At 31.8% G+C, this 20,548-nt stretch overlaps 12 protein-coding genes across 12 annotated transcripts; 4 read left to right on the plus strand and 8 right to left on the minus strand.

Annotated features, from left to right (window-relative positions):
* Nucleotides 1–106: 106 nt before the first annotated feature.
* Nucleotides 107–502, plus strand: MRPL31 (mitochondrial 54S ribosomal protein mL60 MRPL31; the record flags this gene model as incomplete). Its single annotated transcript, XM_064857906.1, has 1 exon — nt 107–502. The coding sequence occupies one exon, from the start codon at nt 107–109 to the stop codon at nt 500–502; it is 396 nt and encodes a 131-aa protein (XP_064715266.1).
* A 454-nt stretch (nt 503–956) lies between these two features.
* HSK3 (Hsk3p) lies at nt 957–1,160 on the plus strand (the record flags this gene model as incomplete). The annotated part of the gene is made up of 1 exon (XM_064857907.1): nt 957–1,160. The coding sequence occupies one exon, from the start codon at nt 957–959 to the stop codon at nt 1,158–1,160; it is 204 nt and encodes a 67-aa protein (XP_064715267.1).
* Nucleotides 1,161–1,357: 197 nt separating this feature from the next.
* On the minus strand, nt 1,358–3,208 carry CTK1 (cyclin-dependent serine/threonine protein kinase CTK1; the record flags this gene model as incomplete). Its single annotated transcript, XM_064857908.1, has 1 exon — nt 1,358–3,208. The coding sequence occupies one exon, from the start codon at nt 3,206–3,208 to the stop codon at nt 1,358–1,360; it is 1,851 nt and encodes a 616-aa protein (XP_064715268.1).
* Nucleotides 3,209–3,752: 544 nt separating this feature from the next.
* On the minus strand, nt 3,753–5,555 carry TGL1 (sterol esterase; the record flags this gene model as incomplete). The annotated part of the gene is made up of 1 exon (XM_064857909.1): nt 3,753–5,555. The coding sequence occupies one exon, from the start codon at nt 5,553–5,555 to the stop codon at nt 3,753–3,755; it is 1,803 nt and encodes a 600-aa protein (XP_064715269.1).
* Nucleotides 5,556–6,240: 685 nt separating this feature from the next.
* On the minus strand, nt 6,241–6,846 carry SDH3 (succinate dehydrogenase cytochrome b subunit SDH3; the record flags this gene model as incomplete). The annotated part of the gene is made up of 1 exon (XM_064857910.1): nt 6,241–6,846. The coding sequence occupies one exon, from the start codon at nt 6,844–6,846 to the stop codon at nt 6,241–6,243; it is 606 nt and encodes a 201-aa protein (XP_064715270.1).
* A 738-nt stretch (nt 6,847–7,584) lies between these two features.
* On the minus strand, nt 7,585–8,037 carry PWA37_001274 (uncharacterized protein; the record flags this gene model as incomplete). The annotated part of the gene is made up of 1 exon (XM_064857911.1): nt 7,585–8,037. The coding sequence occupies one exon, from the start codon at nt 8,035–8,037 to the stop codon at nt 7,585–7,587; it is 453 nt and encodes a 150-aa protein (XP_064715271.1).
* An 873-nt stretch (nt 8,038–8,910) lies between these two features.
* SNF7 (ESCRT-III subunit protein SNF7) lies at nt 8,911–9,696 on the plus strand (the record flags this gene model as incomplete). The annotated part of the gene is made up of 1 exon (XM_064857912.1): nt 8,911–9,696. One exon carries the CDS (start codon nt 8,911–8,913, stop codon nt 9,694–9,696), a length of 786 nt encoding a protein of 261 aa, XP_064715272.1.
* A 356-nt stretch (nt 9,697–10,052) lies between these two features.
* On the minus strand, nt 10,053–11,144 carry SED5 (t-SNARE syntaxin; the record flags this gene model as incomplete). Its single annotated transcript, XM_064857913.1, has 1 exon — nt 10,053–11,144. One exon carries the CDS (start codon nt 11,142–11,144, stop codon nt 10,053–10,055), a length of 1,092 nt encoding a protein of 363 aa, XP_064715273.1.
* Nucleotides 11,145–11,814: 670 nt separating this feature from the next.
* Nucleotides 11,815–13,074, minus strand: AAT2 (aspartate transaminase AAT2; the record flags this gene model as incomplete). Its single annotated transcript, XM_064857914.1, has 1 exon — nt 11,815–13,074. The coding sequence occupies one exon, from the start codon at nt 13,072–13,074 to the stop codon at nt 11,815–11,817; it is 1,260 nt and encodes a 419-aa protein (XP_064715274.1).
* Nucleotides 13,075–14,101: 1,027 nt separating this feature from the next.
* ASI3 (putative ubiquitin-protein ligase ASI3) lies at nt 14,102–16,006 on the plus strand (the record flags this gene model as incomplete). The annotated part of the gene is made up of 1 exon (XM_064857915.1): nt 14,102–16,006. One exon carries the CDS (start codon nt 14,102–14,104, stop codon nt 16,004–16,006), a length of 1,905 nt encoding a protein of 634 aa, XP_064715275.1.
* A 1,359-nt stretch (nt 16,007–17,365) lies between these two features.
* Nucleotides 17,366–19,147, minus strand: PWA37_001279 (uncharacterized protein; the record flags this gene model as incomplete). The annotated part of the gene is made up of 1 exon (XM_064857916.1): nt 17,366–19,147. One exon carries the CDS (start codon nt 19,145–19,147, stop codon nt 17,366–17,368), a length of 1,782 nt encoding a protein of 593 aa, XP_064715276.1.
* Nucleotides 19,148–19,824: 677 nt separating this feature from the next.
* On the minus strand, nt 19,825–20,439 carry RPL15A (60S ribosomal protein eL15 RPL15A; the record flags this gene model as incomplete). The annotated part of the gene is made up of 1 exon (XM_064857917.1): nt 19,825–20,439. One exon carries the CDS (start codon nt 20,437–20,439, stop codon nt 19,825–19,827), a length of 615 nt encoding a protein of 204 aa, XP_064715277.1.
* Between the last annotated feature and the right edge of the window lie 109 nt (nt 20,440–20,548).

The raw sequence follows: 20,548 nt of genomic DNA on the forward strand, positions 1-20,548 counted from the left end.
TTTTTATTGAAGTAATTAGTCTATAGTTGGTCATAGGTAGTAGCAAGTCGTGAAGACGAGGAAAGGAGAATAGATATCACAAATTATAATTATACCTACATACGTAATGTTTGGACCATTTAAACCAAGTAGTACATTATTAGGTGGACTGTTATGGAAAATCCCATGGAGAATGTCTATGGGTCAAAAAGCCAGGCAAAGGTTAAGGCTAAGACAAGTAGATAATGTTATTAAACAGTTGACTCTTGGATTACATGTGGCACGTTGTGAGACAAAGGGAATTCAGTATGATGACGCTTTAAAGATGAGAAAGAAATTTAAACCACGAAGTAAAATGTTACGATTATATAATAAGTCTTCTTTCTTCCCAAAGGAAGAACAGATGTCCTCAAAGAATAAATATACTGTTTTTGATAGAGAGGAGAGAGATTATAGAAAGGGAATACATAAAGTTCCTAAATGGACGAAAGTTTCGTGTTCGAGATTAACTAAGTATCATTAAAAATTTAGTTCAATTTTATAATGTTATTTGACGTATCCATGTTAGATATATTTATATATTTTCATGTAAATAATAAATAGATTGACAAATATATTACTTATGCATTCCATATAATTCTTTTTATTCTAATAGATAACTATAATAGGCATTAAGATTGATATATAGAGTTTCTCAGTTTATAGCACTTGCCTATGACCACTATCCCTTATTCATAACTGGTGTTACATATTTCATCTAACATTAAATTGTTTCTTTTATTGTTATGCCAGTTTTTTTTTTTAATTTTCTTTTTTTAAATGGATTTAATAATAATCTTCTTTTAATTAAACTAATTTAAAGATTTTTAATATCGAATTCTATTTTGCGAAGAAAATGTATATTGGACAGCAGCTTTATATACCTAGTCAAAGCAATTATTTGTTACCTAAGGAATAAATTCAGTTGTGGGTGAGAAATGAGTTCAAAAGATAGTCAATATTTATATCTAGCACAACAACTACAAACATTACAAGAAAATTTGCAAATAACGAGAAATGAATTGAACACAATGTCCACACAGTGTAACACTCATATAGTTAATCAATTAGGTAGAATTCACACAAGTTGGTTCAAATCAACAAACCAATGGTTAGGTGTAGAATTATCAAAGAAAAAATGAAGTTAGCATGCTTTTTTTTTCTTTTTAAATCTTTCAGCCGGCTTTCCTATCATTTTTTTTGGTGAAAGTGTAATAAGTACTTGGTGCCTAATAACGAATTTTTTTTTGTTTAATTGTTTATTTGACTGTATACGTGTATATATAAATATGTAAGTAGATATATGGATAATTTAAAGATATATATACTTCTTCTGATTTTAATTTTTTAACAACTTTTCTTTTTCTTTTTCCTTCTGCTGTTTCTTAGCTAACTTTACTTCATATTCATGGCATCCGCCCTCTCTTTCATCTCCATTAAGTATTAATGGTTCAGGTAAGGGATTTTCGGTGAAATATGGGGATTCCAAAGCCTCCTTCGCACTGAATCTTTTCTTTTGATCATAGTCTAGTAAACCTTTGACCAATTTCAGACATTCTAAGCTTGGAATAATGTCTTTAAATTTGTTATCAAATTGGTATTCATATTTTTCCTTAATATTTGATATAACCATGAAAAACCATGGCATTTCAAATAAGTTTGGGAAATTGGTTAAATTAGGCGTCCCCATAAGTTTGAATATGTTAGTAATGGTTTCAATCTCATTTGACCCCTGGAAAATGGCATACGTAGTAAACAATTCCAATAAAAGACATCCACACCCCCACATATCCACTTCGGTAGTATATTGAGTAGTACCTAATAATAATTCAGGCGGTCTATACCACAATGTTATCACACGATTAGTATAACCTTGTGATAGTTCTGTTTTAGAATCTAAATTTATTTTCCTAGCTAACCCAAAATCAGTTATTTTAACATTCCCCATATTATCAATCAAGATGTTAGATCCTTTAATGTCTCTATGAATCACTTGACATTTATCATGTAAATAAAAACATCCTTCTAGTAGCTGTTTAAATATATGTTTTCTTTGTGAATCCTTTAATTTAATATTCTTACTTAATAATATCCCACTCAAATCATTATCAGCGTAATCAAATATCATATATATCGTTCTTGAACCTTCAATCATAATTTCTCTAATAGATGATACATTCGGATGATTAAATGATTGTAATAATTTAATTTCTCGTATCGACGTGATAGGAAATCCTTCTCTTTCATTTTGTAGCCTCAGTTTTTTCAATGCAACAAGATGTCTAGTTAATGTATTTTTAGCTTTATATACCTTACCATATGTACCTTCACCCACTTGTAAAATCCTTTCGTATACTGAAGTAGATCTCTCCTGAGACGATATTGTTTGATATTTGGGATAAGAACAAGTAGTTTCACGAACTGTGCCAGATACCTTAGAACTTCCACTATAACGAGATTTATTGGGAATTGTCCGTGCTGTTGATGATGTCACTGGAGATGCTGAAGAATTGGATCTTTGAGAGAGTATCTGTCTACTACTTCTTGGACCCTTTGGCAAATTAAAAATTGTATTTTTGTTCTGTTTTCCTGTATCTTTATCCCTTGAAATATCCCTATTTGAAATTGTATTACTTGGAGTGGTATTATCGAATCTTGATTTATATGTACCTAAAGAATTGATATTTATAGTGTTTTTTGATGTAGACGATTTCGTAGAAGCATTTTTAGAGTATTCGGTTAAACTAGTTCTATTAGATCCTTCATAACGAGATACTGGCTTAGTTTGATAATGTCTTTTGGGATAGTCTGTTTTACTTGTTTCATATCTAGATGTTATCTTACTATTTCCCATATAATAAGTATTTGTATTTCGTTTCTTATTCGTATTTGTAATATTGTTATTATTATTATGGAAGGTCACAGAATCTTCATCATTATTGGAAGAGATATCATCATCGCCATTGATGCTGTCAGGACGTATTCTTTTTTTATTCGAAAATGTAAATGAATCTTTTGATTGTGACTTAGACAGGAGATTTGTATTTTCTAATGTAGCTGGTTCATGCTGGTATGCTGATGGGTTATGTGTGTTTCTCCTACCTCTATTTAAATTGGTATTGTTGGCATTGCGATGCGATCTCCTACCACCTCTATATTTAGAACTTGAAAAATTATTATTATATGGCATCGTCCAGCTAATTTGAGAAATTCAAGAATGGCCTATAAATATGACTTAAGGAATGGTGGAATCGTTTTTTTTGAAGTCAGATTACTTTTCTTATTATTTAGCAAAGTAATGAGTCTTTTTATGAGATATACAAACACTACACTATTAAAATAAAGTTATTGCATCTAATTTTTTATTTGAACTTTTTCTCTTTTTCTTCTTTTGTCTGTTTCCTTTTTCTATTTTTGCTTTGCTCTATTTAAAAAAAAATTAAAAAAAAAAAAATACAAGAATATTTTGTAAATTTTTACAGTATGCCCTATGTGAAAAATAGTAGGGTTTAGTCAAACTTTTGAAAATATTAAATAAGCCCTAACTTGGTGTACAACTTTAGTTTTGATTAAAATCAATATTTCATTATACCATGTATTTTTTTGAATTAAGAGCAATATATACTTGTCATATATGTATACAGCATGTATCATATCTAATTTAATGCAATATTTTTTAAGATTGTACTTCATTTTCCTTATTTTCTTTGGTTTTCTTCTTTTTATTTTTTTACTTAAATCAATTTCTTGGAATTCTGACCTAACATAGTATTTATTGTATGTGTTTCCATCTCTATTTCACTACCAATTCCAGAAGCTGCCCCAATAGTATCATCTATTACAGATTCTTCTACAAACATTAGATTTGAATCACTTGCATTTTTTTTATTGTTAGCATTTTTAGTACTATTGTTTTCATTATCATTGCCGTGATTGTGATCAGATATTCTCTGTTTTCCAACATGGTCTGGTGATGATATAGAACTATTAATTTCATCTTGATAGGTTCTCATTTTTCTTATTTCAGTTACATTGTCAACATCTATATCATCTTCATTCCTATTTTGGGATGGTGCTCGCTGTAATCTTGAGAATGTGTACGAATGACGACGTCTTTTGCTATATGGCAAATCATTTATACTAGAAATGATTGAATTAGATTTTAAACTGGTTGGAGTCGCAGAGGATGCAGTTATTGTTGTTAAAGGTAGTTTATTCTTTAGGAACATATCTTCATTAGAACCAGATAGAAATTCAATGAATTTAATCACCTGATTAAACACCAAGACATCAACATCATCTCCCCATATTAAATCCAAATGTTCATGTTTCTCTATTTTAATATCGAAAACACCATCAGATGGTAAATTTCTTTTCATCACATCAATATCAATTAATAAATCAGATGTTCCATATAATAATAAGATTGGAACTTTAATGTTTGTTCTTGTTGGGAAATTTGCAATTTGGTATGGTCTTGTCAAAGAATTGAACATATCATCCGATTCTTCAAACATTTGGAATCTCTGTGATCTCAGGATTTGGAACCAATGAACAATACATTTGACACTAGTTGTGGAATAAAGTTTTGCATAACAGATTTCCTTTTGTTTTGGTTTGATGTTTAAAGATTTCCAATTGAACAATAGCCTGTTACAGATATCGATAATGATACTGAACAGATGTGGATGTGTAGTTCTTTGCCAAACAACAGCACTTGGTAAGATTATATTTCTACCAAAGAATAAGTACATTAACCGAGGTGTAGATTTAGCAAACGAGTCTGCGATCACGTTATGTAATCTCTCAGGGGTCATGGCTGGAGCGATTGCGATTAAATGGCTGATCTTTGAATTTAAATATTCATTGACTGATAGTGCAGCAAACATCTGTGCAGAACCTTGTGAGAAGCCAATACAAACCAAATTATCCACCTGTGTATAATCGAGTATGAATTCAATTGAATTTGGAATGTCAAAGAACGCAAACTCATCTATAGAAAAATCCCAAAATTTGGCAGATTTTGGTGGATGATATAAGTGTGCAGTGGAATATTTATTACCTCTATTATTCCCCATCCACACATCATAGCCTAAATCATGTAAAAGAAAAGGTAAATTTTTATGCCTTTCCACTTGACAACACCAAACGTCTGAACACATTAATAGACCGTGATGTAAGTAGACCACTTTGCCATTATTATTATTCTTCTTAGGAGCTATTCTATGGATAGTCAAGACATAATTATCTTCGGTTCTCACCAAATGATCTTCCACGGTGATATCGAATAATGCACACATTTCATGGATCGTGGGAGCGGATCTTAATTTTTCTTCTATTGTGGTATCATCGATATTGGCGGTGAAATTGATAATTGATGTGAACAGATTGAGTATGTTACTTGGGATAAGTTTTAGGAAAAAGGATATTATTGATTCAAGATACACCAAAAGTACAATGAAAAGATCAGTGAAAGATATTCTATTAAACATTTTATAATATTCATTATCGTAGACTGGTGGATAGGATTTTCTCATAGTTGGAAAACGAAAAAAAAAATAAAATGTGGATGAAAGAGGAAGGGGGGGTGGGGAGAAAAGCTAATGAGTACTTTATGTTTTATATTTGCTTCTTCTTCTTCTTCTTCTTTGTTTTGTTTTGTTTTGTTTTGTGATGTCTACAACAATAATAGCACTATATATACTAACATTAACTAGATAATGTTGTATATGAGAATATATAATTGTGTACGTATGCTTTTATCCCTTTATGTATTTATATAAAGGTTTAAACTGTTCACAATTGAAATATGCTAGCAATTAAACGAAAACAATACGTAAATAATAGAACCACCACTTGTATTTTTTATTTTACCTCTTTTTTTTATTTTTTTATTTTTTTTTAAACGAAGCAATTAGGGTTAGATTGTTGGGAATACAAAGAAAACAGAAAGAATAGTAGGGTTGTGGAATAGAGTTTATACAGTAGAGTTTGTTTGCAATAGAACGAATAAATAACATAATAAAAGGAATATATAGATATATACATAAATAAATGAATAGATAGATAGATAGATAAGCAGAAGCAAAAAAAATAAAAATGAGAAAGAGAGGGCAATAAAGGGAGAAACATAGAAATAGAAAATATATTTAAATTAATAAAACATTTATATTTATAATTTTTGTTTTTTTTATTATTATTATTTTTTTTTCCTTTGTAAAATCATAGAGTTAATAAATAAGAACCTGCTGCAAAAGTGAATCCGATCAAAGCATACCCAGTTCTATAAACACCTTTTAAAGTCAATTCACTAGCAGTATCCCAAATCAAATGTCTAATAGCACCACCGTATTGTAAAGCGAATAAATAGGCGAAACCAGCTTTAATAGTCAGGCCGACCCATTTATTCATTCTTGAGACTTTATCATGATACCAGTTAACCACTTTTTGGGTAGTGATATCTAAGCCTACTAAACTACCTAGACCGAATAGCATGGTGATACCATAAAAGGCGAAGCCAAGGAAGATTAAAGACAATCTATGTAAGGAAGACAGGTACCATGTCAATTGTGGTTGATAGATGGTCAGATGCGGGGAGATGGGTCTTTGTTTTCTTTGTTTTATTAATTCGGGGGTTTCAATACCGTTTTTATCCATTAAATTGGTAGTGTCGATGTAGGGAACTTTATCATTTTTGATTGAAGAAGTAGAGAAATGAGAGATTAGGGAAGTGGATCTAGATGCTACTAAAAATGTTTTAGTACATAAATGATTTGCTTGGTCTGTGATCAAAGTAGAATAAAATTTAGGTAAACCTGCCTTTAACATGATTGAACTGTTGTAGAGAAAATATGTGCCTGCTGTTCTTGGGTCTTTATTTTATCACTTATGTAGTTACCTATTTACTTATTTATTTAGTTATTTATTTATTTACCTATGCACTTGAATCTTGAGAGAGGTAAAAGAGAAGAGAGTAACAAAGAAAGTATGCAAAAGGATATTTCTTATTTATCTTTTTATTTTTTTTCTCTTTTACTATTCATTATTATTAGTAGTAGTATTAGTATTATGATTATGACTATATATTTCTGTTTTGTATTTAAAGTATTACAAAAAACAGTAGGGAAAAAAAGAAAAAAAGTAAAAACGGAAAACGGAAAAAGGAAAAAGAAAAACGAGAGAAAGAGAGAGAGAAATAGAAAGTGTTAATAGGACACTTACGTTTACATCTTTGAAAAAGAGGATAAGTAGGAGTATATGTTCCCAATCAATGAACATATAAAACAAATGGATATAAAACAAGTAAACAGGGAAATTGGGAAGCATTTCCCCATTCTATTGATATATAAGATAGTATTTAAGGAGAGAAATGGATTAATTTAATTTTACACATACATATACATATACATATACATACACACACACACACACACACACACACACACACACACACACACACACACACACACACACACACACGCTTTCTCTCTCTTTTTTTTCCTCCATTTTTTTCTCCATCTCTCCTTGTGCTTGCTTCTTAATCATTCATCCCATTGAAGAATCGAATCAAATCAAATCTGACCAAATCTGATGTATTGGCATAAACCGTATGGTCTTCGAAGATTTGTTCCCGTACATTGAGACGGAAAAAAAAAAAAAAAAAAAAGGAATATGTTTGTACAGCTCTGTTATAATTTTGTAACACGGCATTAATTTAATTATATACACACACACACATACAAACGAACATAGGTAATGATAATGTCTTATGTGATTGGTTGCTGTTGCAATTTTTCTTGTTTCCCCTTTTTCTCTTTTTTTTCCAAGTGTTTCATTTTTTCCAACAAACCTAAAACCGGAAGAGCGGCACCAACTCTTGTCTCGAAAAAAAAAAAGGGGGGGGAAGAGGAGGAGGGAAGTAAGCGTGTGTAAATAAATGCCAGCAACACCAAAAAATAATATTTGGTGGTTTTGGTTCCTGTGTGTGTGAAGAATTAGAGATATCGTTTGGCTCTCCATAGACTTCTTCTCATTCACTCGCACTTCATTACAATTGCTGGTAAGCAGCAATGTCTTGTGTTGTTTGTTTGGACCACCCTGGTAGCGACGGATTCATACCTGCCTTGTTTACAGTAACAGTAAATAATGAAAAGTTGTATGATCGTTTATTCACTCTTCTAGATATACCATGTATATATTTATCTGTATACAACATATGTTTATTAGTAGAGAGATACAACTAGCTAAGTGGCACACATTTTCACATTACGTTGCTTTAAAATGAATTATCATATCGATTCATGATTCATACCATTAATTTTGTACATGTATATATATATGGTATGTATATATACATTAACCACATGAATGCTAAAAGTATTTTCCACGGACTGAGAAATGGTGAAAAAATAATGAAAGAAGGAGAGAAGTTGCACTAGTTAAAATTGAATTGAATAGTTTCCACAGTTTCTGCAGTTTCCGTCGTCTTTGCTCCCGGTTTTATGTAATTCTGACTCTTAGCCGGGTAAGGTTTGGTTTCTTTCTTTTTTTCCGTCTTCCTTTTGATTTTTATTTTGTAATGTGAATATCGCTATTTTTTTTTTTTTTTTAACTTATCTAGTGGCTATTATTAGTACAGCATATATCTATACATGAATTGGAAAATGGAAAAATGGAAGGTAGTAGCTGGGTTGAATTATTTTTGTTGGTTTATTTATATTGTTCTCGAACAATAAGAACTACACAGCAATATTTGTATAAATAAGTTTTTTGTCGTTGTCGTCGCTGATAATTTTATCTATTAAATCATATAATTGGTTTACACTTTTTTCGTTTTAAATATATATATATAGATAGATAGATAGATAGTTTTGTTATTAACCGTGATAGAACATGTGGTCGTATTTATTTGGTGGATCTTCAAAATCTTATAGTAATAATAATAACTCTAAAAGTAGAGAGTTGACTAAGAAAGCTATCATAGAATTAAGAGAACATATAAATTTATTGGACAAGAAACAGTCCCATCTTCAAACGCAGATATTAAATTCAGAGAACGATGCTAAGAAATATTTAAATAAGGGTAATCGGACATTAGCCAAGAACTGTTTAAAAAGGAAGAAGATATATGAGCAACAATTGGAAAAATTGGATGGTCAAATCAACTCTTTGGAGCAACAACTGTTCACCATCGAGACCTCTAATCTGAATGCGGAAACTATGAGAGCTATGCAACAGGGTGCTAAGGCAATGAAATCGATACATAAGAATATGGATATCGATCAAGTGGATGAAACTATGGATGAAGTTAGAGAACAAGTTCAACTAAGTGAGGAGATTAGTGACGCTATCTCTAAACCCTTGTACACTGCAGGCTCTTTAGCTAATGAAGTAGACGAAGATGAGTTGGATCAAGAATTGGAATTGTTACAGGAAGAAAATGTCCATGCTGATATGTTGAAGACTGCTGCTGTTACTAATAATAATGACCACATATCGTCACTTCGCGCTAATTCTGCTAAACTTGAACAAAACATTTCTTTGCCATCAGTACCCAATAGTAATATTCAATCCACTAATAAAATAATTAAAGAAAATGGAATGAATCAAAGTGAGAATGAAAGCGAAGATGAAGATGAACGGGCATTAAGAGAATTACAAGCTGAAATGGGTTTATAGTATATATATGTACGTATCGATATGCATATATGTGTATATATATATAGGGGAAAGAAAAAAAAAGACAAAAAAAAAATTAATAGGAAAGATTTGAGTATTTGAACGTTGCTGATGTTGTATTACATTACTACTGTCACTTATTTTATTTCTTTATTTATTTGCTTTTATTTTTTTTCTTGTTGATTTTTGTTGTCTATAATACTATTTATATTTTAGTAATACAATCAAAAAGTCAATTCCAATTCCAATTCCAATTCCACATTATTTTGATCTATCTACATACGGCTAAAGTTTTCTTTTTTTAAACTATATATTATTTTCTTTATTATTATTGTTGTTGTTGTTGTTGTTGTTATTCAATTGACAAGTACCCATATTAAGAAAAAAACAAATATAATAAAGAAAATCTTGGCAGCTAGCCATCTATTACTTTTAACTCTATCAAAATATTTTAATAATTCCCTTTGAGCACCTGTGATGTTCATATCAATATCTTCCACATTTGCATCGATTCTTTGGATTGTTTCACCTTGTTCTTGTACCATGGAAGCTAATTGTTGAAACAAATTCCCGACTTCCTGAATTGTAGATTCTATTGTCTCTACAGCACGGCTTCTCTCTTGTAAATACATGTTTTCATTTATCATACCTTCCTCCATTAACATCAGCTGTTGATCACTAGTGGGTACAGCTAATCCACTGATACCAGACTGTTGATTTCCATAGTCACTAGTTGCATTATTACCATCAGTTATGTTATCTGTCTCGTCAAGTAATGACGACATGAACGGATTACTACTATTGTACCCAACCTCGCCTATATTGGTGGAAATACTGCTGCCATTATTACTGTTATTATCGTTATATTCATTACTTACTCCAGTGACGTTATTGTTATTACTGTTGGAAGTCTCATCATTAATTTTCCCCCATCTGTCTCTATTACTTAACTCCAATTTTTGTCTCTCTTCCAAAACATTCTTAAAATCTCCTGAAATATTCTTCATTTTTGTGTTTAATAGATTAACCACATTATGAGAGTGTTTCGATGTAAGTTTCTCCCTATTATTATAACTGTATTTATTATTGATACCCCTACCATTATTATTGTTATTATTACTTATTTTAGCAAGTTCAACCAAATCTTGTTCAATAGAATATATTTTTCTCTTAATTAAAAAAGATAATTCAGCAATCTCCACTGGATTATCATTAAACATAGGTTTTCTTTTCGCTAAGATAGCCAATTTAGATAATAATTGTGCAGTTCGTGATATCTCTTTGGCTATACCGGAGGCTTTCTTTTGGAAGTCAGATACAGGACGACTTTTTTCATTGTTATCATTGTTACCAGATTCGTTTCTATTCGAAGCAGACTGTTTATTATACAATTTTTTATATGTAATTATACATCTTTGAAACTCTGATGTTCTGTCTCTAATATTCATTTGTTGCAGATTTCAACTTATTTTTGTATAATTGTATGCTGTATATCTACAAATTAAATTATGTGTTTGGATATTCAATAATGATATTAGTTACAGCCATATAAGTAAACAATAATCAATAAATGCTGGCAAAGTGTGTCAGTATGTGTAAGAGGATGTGGATACAATCATTTTCTGCTTCTTCTTTTTTTTTTTTTGGTCGATCTTTCTTACTTTCTTTTTGCAATTTTTCGACATTAAACTACTTTTTTCTTTCTTGTTTTGTCATTCCGGGTTGTGACGGATTTGATTTCCGTCTGGTGACTTGGTTTATTTCCGGCACTTTAGATGTTTAAGGTAAATGGCATAATAAATAATAATGATAAAGAGACGATATCTGGTACTCTATTTGCAATAGATATAGTGATATATGGGTTGCACTGGTGAGTTGGAAAAGATAGATATTAATTAAACTAAATATGGTTGTGTATTGATAATAAATTTATGTACAACAAATAATTTATGTGTATATAGATCCATGCAGTACTTTAATGTGTAAACATCTGTTGTCATTTCTTGACTACGCTGCGACATTATACATAATTCATCAATCAATCAATTAGATACAGAAAAAATAAAAAATAAAAAAAACAAAGTTCAGCCTATACATACATAAATCCATTATTGTTTCTTATAATTTAGGATTATTAGTAGCGAAATGACGAACAACTTCATCAATAGCTTTGGCCACATGAAGAACGTTACCTTCATTCAAACCAGCAATAGAAGCTCTTCCAGAACTAACCATATAGATAGCATGGTATTGTTCCAATCTCTGAACCATCTCTGGAGTTAAAGCGGTGAAAGAGAACATACCACACTGATTAACAATGTGGTCCCAATTACCGGGAGTACCCAACTCCACTAGATGGTCTCTTAGTTTGTGTCTCATTTCACTGATTCTAGAAGACATAGTAATCATGTCTGTATGCCATTGTTTAGTCAATTCAGGATCATTTAAGATGGTAGCCACGATCTTGGACCCGTATGCTGGCGGATTGGACACTTCAGATCTGACAATCTTGGCCAATTGGGAATTCAAAGCAGTTTTAACTTTCTTGTTGATCTCACTAGATTGGTTTGGAATAACTAGGTGGAAACAACCAACACGTTCACCATACATACCCACGTTTTTAGCGAAGGATTGGCAAACAACTACTGGAGCCACGTTTTGTAATTTGGCTAATCCTAATCTGACAGCAAAGGCGTCTCTATCCAAGTCACCAGTAGCGAACCCTTGATATGCAGAGTCGAATAATACAATATGATTCTTTTTAGAGATGGTGTCTAGGATTTGGCTCCATTGTTCTTTATTTGGATCCAACCCGGTTGGATTGTGGGCACATGCATGTAGAAGGAAGATTGAACCCTCTGGTGCAGTCTCTATGGTTTGAATGAACTCATTTAATTGTAAAGATTTGGTGGCTGCATCCCAATAAGGGTATTCAGCAGTCTTTAAATTTTGACCTTCGAAGATGGCCTTATGGTTTGGCCAAGTTGGGTTAGATAAGTAAACGGTCTTATTAGGTAAGAATTTTTCGATAAATTTGGCGGCGATATGCAAAGCACCAGTACCAGAGATAGACTGGATAGAGATAGTTCTTTCTTGATCATAATCTTCGCCAAAGATGATACGGGCAGCACCACTTGTGAAGGCTGGTAACCCAGTAATAGGTAAGTATTCATGATTATAGTTTGGATCCTTCTTTAGCTTTTCTTCAGCAGATTGAACACTTGGTAAGACCCATGGTTTACCTGAATTATCACGGTATGCGCCAATACCCAAATCGACTTTCAGTGGCCGAGTATCTTGAGATAATCTTTTCTTAATATCAAAAAGAGCATCAGGAGGTAGTTGTGGGACGTCGTTAAAAATAGTTATTTGGGACATATTGAACCTTGTCAAACCTGTTTCAGAGAGATGAATATGAGATTGTTTCTTTGCGTGTATAGTCTGTACTAATATACAACTGACTACTTATATGTTATAATGACAAGTGGTTAAATTTGAGAAACTACGCATTAAAGTACAAAAAAAAGAAAGAAAGAAGAATACGAAAAAATCGATTAGAGTAAAATACATATGCACTACAAGAGACGCAAAGAAGGCGTAATTTATTTTAAAAACGATCTGTAATAAAGTAAAGACGTATATATGGGTACATTGTACGTGTAGGAGTGTGTCTACTATTGGAGACACCTTTGTAAATCTGACGGAGACAATAGATGGTAATTCAAGAGTATATAACGTTATAAATAATCTCTAACTCATTTGAAAAAAGAAAATAAAAAAAAAAGAAAAAGAAGGGAGAAGAAATAAGAAGAGAAGGAAAGAGAAGAGTCGAATTAGAGAAATTTTTTTTCGCGATATTATAAAACCCTCTGAAGGGGAAGGGGTGGGTGGAAGATGACTCTGTTTTACTCGACGACGCCATAATGGCTGCCGAATGATTCATTTGTTAAATTAGCCATTCCAACAAAACGACATGAACCCCTTCTTAAGACAAAAAAAATAAAAATAAAAATAAAAAACACCAGACCAACAAGCAAATTAAATAGCAAAACCCATTTTTATGTTTGCAAGACTCTTTCAAGGTTCAAATATTATTTTGAACGAATGATGGTGTGGTTTTATTTAGGGTTTGGTTTAGCCCTAGGGTTGTCTAGTTTAGTTTGATCATAAAAAAAATCACAATTAATATAACGGAAACAATTACTTAACCGTGTCATGTGTTAACAACAACTGGACAACTGGTATTAATATATCACACTTTAAGATATCTTTTTTGTTCCATAATGAATTATTCTATTGATCTTTTCTGTATTTCTCTTCCTTTTTTTCCATATTTCTGGTGGACCAGAGAATAAAGAAAAGAAAGTGACAAAGCACTGATGTTCCTTCATATACATATAGACAAATGGATTTACAAATTATGATAGATTACAAAGGTTTAATTAATTTGAATGACTGGATTAAAGGATTCTTTATATTGAATAAATTCTGGTTGATTTGGTTCATCTACTATTTTGTACATAATATCATAAAAATTTTGGCTGGTGTTAGATCAACTATTCAAAATAGAAAAATTTCAAAGCTTTGGATTATTTCTATTCATCTGTTACCTATAATAATTATACTATACTGGTTATATCAATTATTTTTTACTATTAATGATTATACTAATACTCTAACTGGTCTTTTTATATCCATACTATTCTCTAATTTAATTGAATTATTCTATACTGTGACGACAAATATGTCATATTTTAATAATGACAATGTTAATATTGTCCTAGAAATAATTCCAATTTTTTATTCTTTACATTATTACAATAGTTGCACTTCTAAGTTAATGCCATTTGGGTTGGATTTGTTTTATGTTTTATTTAATAGATTATTAATTCATTTTTTAGAATTATTTGATAAAAGAAACTGGCATCTAGCTATTGATTCATCTATAAATATATTCATTCTTTTCATCTTTTTTTATGATAACGACTGTTTTGCCTCACAATTGACAAAAATCCGTCTCTTCCCTAAAATAGCACCCGTACTGTATTGCATTGTATCACAACTATTATATTTTTTCCATTTATCAAACAATGATAAGGGTAATGATATCTGGTCCCTATTTATTAACCAATATCAAAGTTATGAAGATAAAAGTTTCCAAGAATTTGTTATGAGTTTAGCTACTTCTCATGCAACAAATGGTTCAATCAACCCATGTAGCTGTGATATATATGGCAACCGGGTGTGTGGTGTCGTTGATACCGGTTCTTATATGATCAGTGGATATTTGAACCAATATAAAGTATCGCCTCTATGGAAGAAATATAATACAGATGAGAACACAAATGAGAATGGTAATAGAAACACAGGTCTATCATCCCATTATAGTTTGGAAAATGCATATCTTTCATTGATCATATTGGTGCAATGGACACTTTTTAATATTGCCCAGAGATTGAAACAATTTAGACTACGTTTATTATTGTCTAATTTAACATCATTAATTCTATCTATTTGTAAAAAAAATAGTAATAATAAGAGAAATACTAAGTCTATATCAAATAAAAGTGAGCCTAAGAATGGGAATAAAAAGATCAAAGATTTAAATAAATTAGTAACAGCCAAAAATTATAGTAAATTTTTCTTGCGAACTAAAAATGATAATAGTAATGATAATCGCAGTTCGAATCCACAAGATTCATTGTTTTTACTACCTGATTTTGATTCATCCGAAGATTATTCACCAGATAACTCATATAGTAACACTGATAAAAATGATGAATTGTATGATACAGAAAGTTGGGCACTATCGCAAGAAGTCGATAGCGAGGAAGCACTAACATTGCATGATGAATTATGGCAGCTATTGTTATCGTTTAAAGATAATTCTAATCCTCAATATTGTTATAAGAACACTAATGAGGAATTACTGTGGCAGATATCCATGTGGTCTCTACTAAGACATCAACTGATAGAAAATAAAAGATTGACTAGATCTATGTATGCTAAAGAATCGAGTAAAGAGTTAATTTCTGAAATCGTCTCAGAACAAAGAATTCAGTTAGATGATATTATATTAAATGATTTTGAAGAAATAGGTATGATAAATGAGACAAGTGAAATGGACGAGATAGATGATCCACTGGTTTGTCCAATTTGTTGTTTGAATCCAAGAAACGTTATACTTTGGCCCTGCCAATGTCTAACTGTATGTGATGAATGTCGATTAAAACTAGGGCATAGAGCAATCAAGAGTTGCATGTCCTGTGATAAACATGTGCAAGGCTATACAAGGGTAAACTTTGTTTAAACTTATAGATTTATATACATACCACTGACACTCACCTTTTTTTATGAGAGAAATTTACTTCTTCGCCTTCCTGTGAAGATATCTTTTTAACAATTCCCAGTATAATAATCCTTGTTTAGTAACTGCACTGTATGTACATATATTTGTAACTGTTATGATTATAGTATCTTATTTTTTTTTTTAGACCACAACCTGAAACTTTTTATGACAAGATGAGGGTAATCAATATTAATTTTCTTTTTTTTTTTTCGGTTTGTTTCTCTTTTTCTCTGCTTAGCCAAAGGGAAAAAATTTTCCAAAAAAAAAAAAAAAAGCCAATGATATATAAACTGCAGTGAAGTTATTTAGTGAATCGACATTTGAGTTTTTCTGTCCTTCATTCCTGTCGTTTCTTACTTAATGAAACAAGTTTCTCTCCTTTTGCTCGAAAAAGTAAAGTAACTATAGGCTTGTGTTAAGTTGAACGTACAAGGGAGGAGAATTCTATGGCTTTCTAGGAATTCGTTTCTAGAACCTGTAGTCAATTCTTGGCTAATGTTGCTTAACTTTCTTAAATTTGTTCTCTTAACAATTCAACGCTCGAGAGGCAGAGTCTCAAGGGATAATTTGATCCGTGTATTAAATCTTAACTTCTCCTCGGTCGTCAAACGTCGGGTTTTGAGTCGTTTTGTGTTTAATCTATCAATAAGTTTATATTTATTGAAATCAGATAATCGTTGCCATGAAGTATATGGATGAGACAGAAGTAGCCCCGTTGACAAGTCATGTCCTAAAAATTTAGATCAAGTGGAATGCATGATTTAGAATTCTCTTTGTTTCGTTTTACTTTTCTCTTTATCTATTGGGAACCCTCTTTTTTTTGAAGGTTCGCAGTTTTTGGAAAGAGGGAATATGTGGAATATTGATCGAGTTCAATCATCTTTGTTGTCGTTCTACCGCAGTATATTCCTAAACATTATGAGGTGATCCTAGTGGTCGATTATCATTTGTGTATAACCATACTGCTGACATGTTAGTTTTTTTATAGGTATTCTTGCTGATATATGTATATATGCTACGTTATAGGACCGAATTTATTTCTGCAAATGTGTAGTTATAGGGATGTGTATAGATTTGCCATTGTTTTTTCTTGTTCTTGATGTATGATTTTGGTAAAAGGGATAAAATTGTGATGAGTGCTATGTTTTTTTCAGCAACTTAATGTTATGGTTTTAGTACCATGCTATCCTTTATTAAATTAATGATTATATACTTGTATGTGTATGTATATGTTATTGACTTTGGAATTATAGTAAAACCGATGTACCTTTTATGGATGTGTCTATGACAAATAATAGTAGTAATAATAATAACGTAATTTTAATGGTGGAATAAACGTATTGGGTTTTCCACATACACTAATCCTAAGGAATCAGCAGCATTGATAACAGCTCTATCCTTAACTGAGCCAGTTGGCGCTGCAATATATTTAACACCAGATTTAACTGCCCTATAAACATTATCGGGGAATGGGAAAAATGCATCTGATGATAATGATACATTATTCAATTTAGATAACCATTCCTTACGTTCTTCTTCAGTTAATGGTTTTGGTACTTCTTTAAAATTGGCTTCATATTCTGATTTTTCTGGGTCGTCAATAGGGATTTGATTAGTGACGAACAAATCAATGGCATTTGATTTAGATGGTCTTTTAATACCTTTTGCCCATTTGATTCCTAAGACACGTGGATGTTGTCGTAACCACCAATTATCAGCTTTGTCTCCCGCCAGTCTAGTACAATGGATTCTAGATTGTTGACCAGCACCTAGCCCAATAACCATACCATTCTTAGCATAACAGATAGAATTTGACTGTGTATATTTTAAAGCTAATGTAGCTACAGTTAAATCAATGATAGCCTGATCAGTTAGGTTTTTATTTTGTGATATAATTTCCCTAAAAGTTGATTGGTTTATAATAGCATCATTTCGTCTCTGCTGTAAATAGACACCATAGACTTGTCTTGTTTCTAAAGTGTTTGGAACATAGTTTGGGTCGATTTGTAAGATACAATATTTTCCTTTCTTCTTTTTTTTAAGTATTTCTAAAGCCTCTGGCTCAAATCCTGGTGCGACAACACCATCAGAAACTTCATAAGAGATCATTTTTGCTGTTGGAATGTCCACAATATTTGATAAAGCAATAAAATCACCAAATGACGACATTCTATCAGCACCCCTTGCTCTAGCATATGCTGCAGCCAAAGGTGATATATCATCAATATCAGTGACAAAATAGACTTGTTTTTCTACTTCTGTTAATGGGAAGCCCACAGCAACACCAGCAGGCGAAACATGTTTAAAGGAAGCTGCAGCAGGTAAATTCAATGAAGCTGATAACTCCTTAACTAAAGACCAGGAATTTAAAGCGTCTAGTAAGTTAATATAACCTGGAGAACCATTCAACACTTTAAATGGTAATTGCTCATGTTCACTGACAAAAGCTTGTGCTGGTTTCTGATGAGGATTTATACCATAACGTAAAGGTAGTTGCGCTTTATCTTCTGCAAACTGTTTTCTAAAGAAATCTGCAATACAGGCATCGTATTCTGCTGTGTGTTCGAAGGCCTTTAAAGCCAATCTATTTCTTAAATCGGCAGAAATTTCTCCACTTTTTGAATTAGATAATTCTTCAATAAATGCAGCATAATCCTTTGGATCAGATAAAACTGTGACTCTAGAATGATTCTTTGCGGCAGCTCTTAACAAAGTGACACCACCTATGTCTATTTCTTCGACAGCTTCATTCATAGTAACACCAATCTTTGACACAGTTTCCTTAAATGGGTAAAGATTACAAACTACAAAATCCAGTTTATCAATATGTTGTTGTTTTAAATCATCTTCGTCACTTTCTAAATTTCTAGCTAGAATCCCACCATGGATTGCAGGATGTAAAGTTTTGACTTTACCATCTAGCATTTCAGGTGAGTGTGTTATACTAGACACATTAGATACAGGGAACCCAGAGTCTCTAATTAATTGTGCAGTCCCCCCAGAAGCTAGGATTTTAACATTATTATCAACTAAACCTTTTGCTAAATCTAATAGTCCTGTTTTGTCATATACTGATATAATTGCTGTTTTTTCTCCAGACATTATCGCAAATAGATGTATATATGTATGATGTCTTAAAAGAAAGTAAAAAAAAAAGGAGTTAGTGGATTAATAAACGAATTTGGAAGATTAATTGAAAGCAAACTGTCAGTTCGGTTGTGTAAAAAGTGATGTTTCTAAACAGCAAAGATAATTTGCTAAATACCCTTTGAGTAGTTATCCATAAAAATGTTTGTATATACGTATTATATATGTTTGTCTTTTAAATTTTCAGTTTTTTATGAACTTTTTGGCTTCCCTCCCTTTATTAGAATTAAAATGACACAAAATACAGAAACTATTATAAAAAAAAAGAAAAGAAAAATGAAAAGAAAAGTAAAAAAAGAGAAGAGACACAAACATAGAACTTTGAGCAAGAGAGGCCTGTACCAGATTAGTCTAAAACTTTTACCCTACTTATTTCTCAAAATCATCAACAGCACATCTACCTTCCTTCGAAATGTAAAAATATTTGGCAAAGAATGATTAACCTAGAATATAAAAACTATATCATAATGTTGTCTATATGTAAATTGTACATACATATACGTATAAATATACATATAATACAAAGTTAGATACACTTAATATAGAAATAAATGGAAAAAGGGGGGAAAGGAAATAAGAAACTACTAAAGCTGGAAACAAAAAAAATGGATTTTTCTTTTGATTCAACCAGCTTATTTTCTGTATCTCCATAAGGATAAGGTGTTTTGTCTCTTCCAGGTCTTTCTTCTACCGGCTTGAGTGTTGTGATACTTGTGACCCTTGTTGATACCTCTAGATTTCTTACCAGTAGCTGTTAAGCCTCTGTTTTCACGGTGCTTGTGGACTGGGTTACAGATCCAGTTGTATCTTGGGTCTCTTCTGATAGCTTTGTGTTGTGGGTCAACTAAGATAACTTCGTAGTATTTGTAAGTAGAATCTTGGTTGATCCAGTAAGAGTTCAAGACTCTTAAGTTGGCAGCACGACGACCAACTCTTTCTTCAGCAGTAGCTCTTAAAGATCTTTGGTACTTCAATTCGTTAACACCTTGGTTAGTTGGCTTACCGTAGGTGGCACCCTTTGGAACAGGTCTCTTTCTGTTACCTCTTCTGACTCTGACTCTGTAGATAACGAAACCTTGCTTAGCCTTGTAACCTAATCTTCTAGCCTTATCTGGTCTAGATGGTCTAGAAGCTCTGTGGATGACATTCTTTTGTCTGTATTCCCAGACTCTGACTCTTTGTAAGAATCTTAGGACATCAGATTGCTTCTTTCTGTGTAATTCTTCTAAATACTTGTAAGCACCCATTGCTGATCGATAATAGTTGGTTGTGGAGTCTTCACTTATTGAGAACAAAAGTCTGTTAATTGGCGAATGGAAATCGTTTGGGGAAATAGCAGACGACTCTTGATACTCA

This window comes from Arxiozyma heterogenica, assembly GCF_036370985.1.
Source record: "Arxiozyma heterogenica strain weizmannii chromosome Unknown scaffold_16, whole genome shotgun sequence".
Taxonomy (NCBI): Eukaryota; Fungi; Ascomycota; class Saccharomycetes; order Saccharomycetales; family Saccharomycetaceae; genus Arxiozyma; species Arxiozyma heterogenica.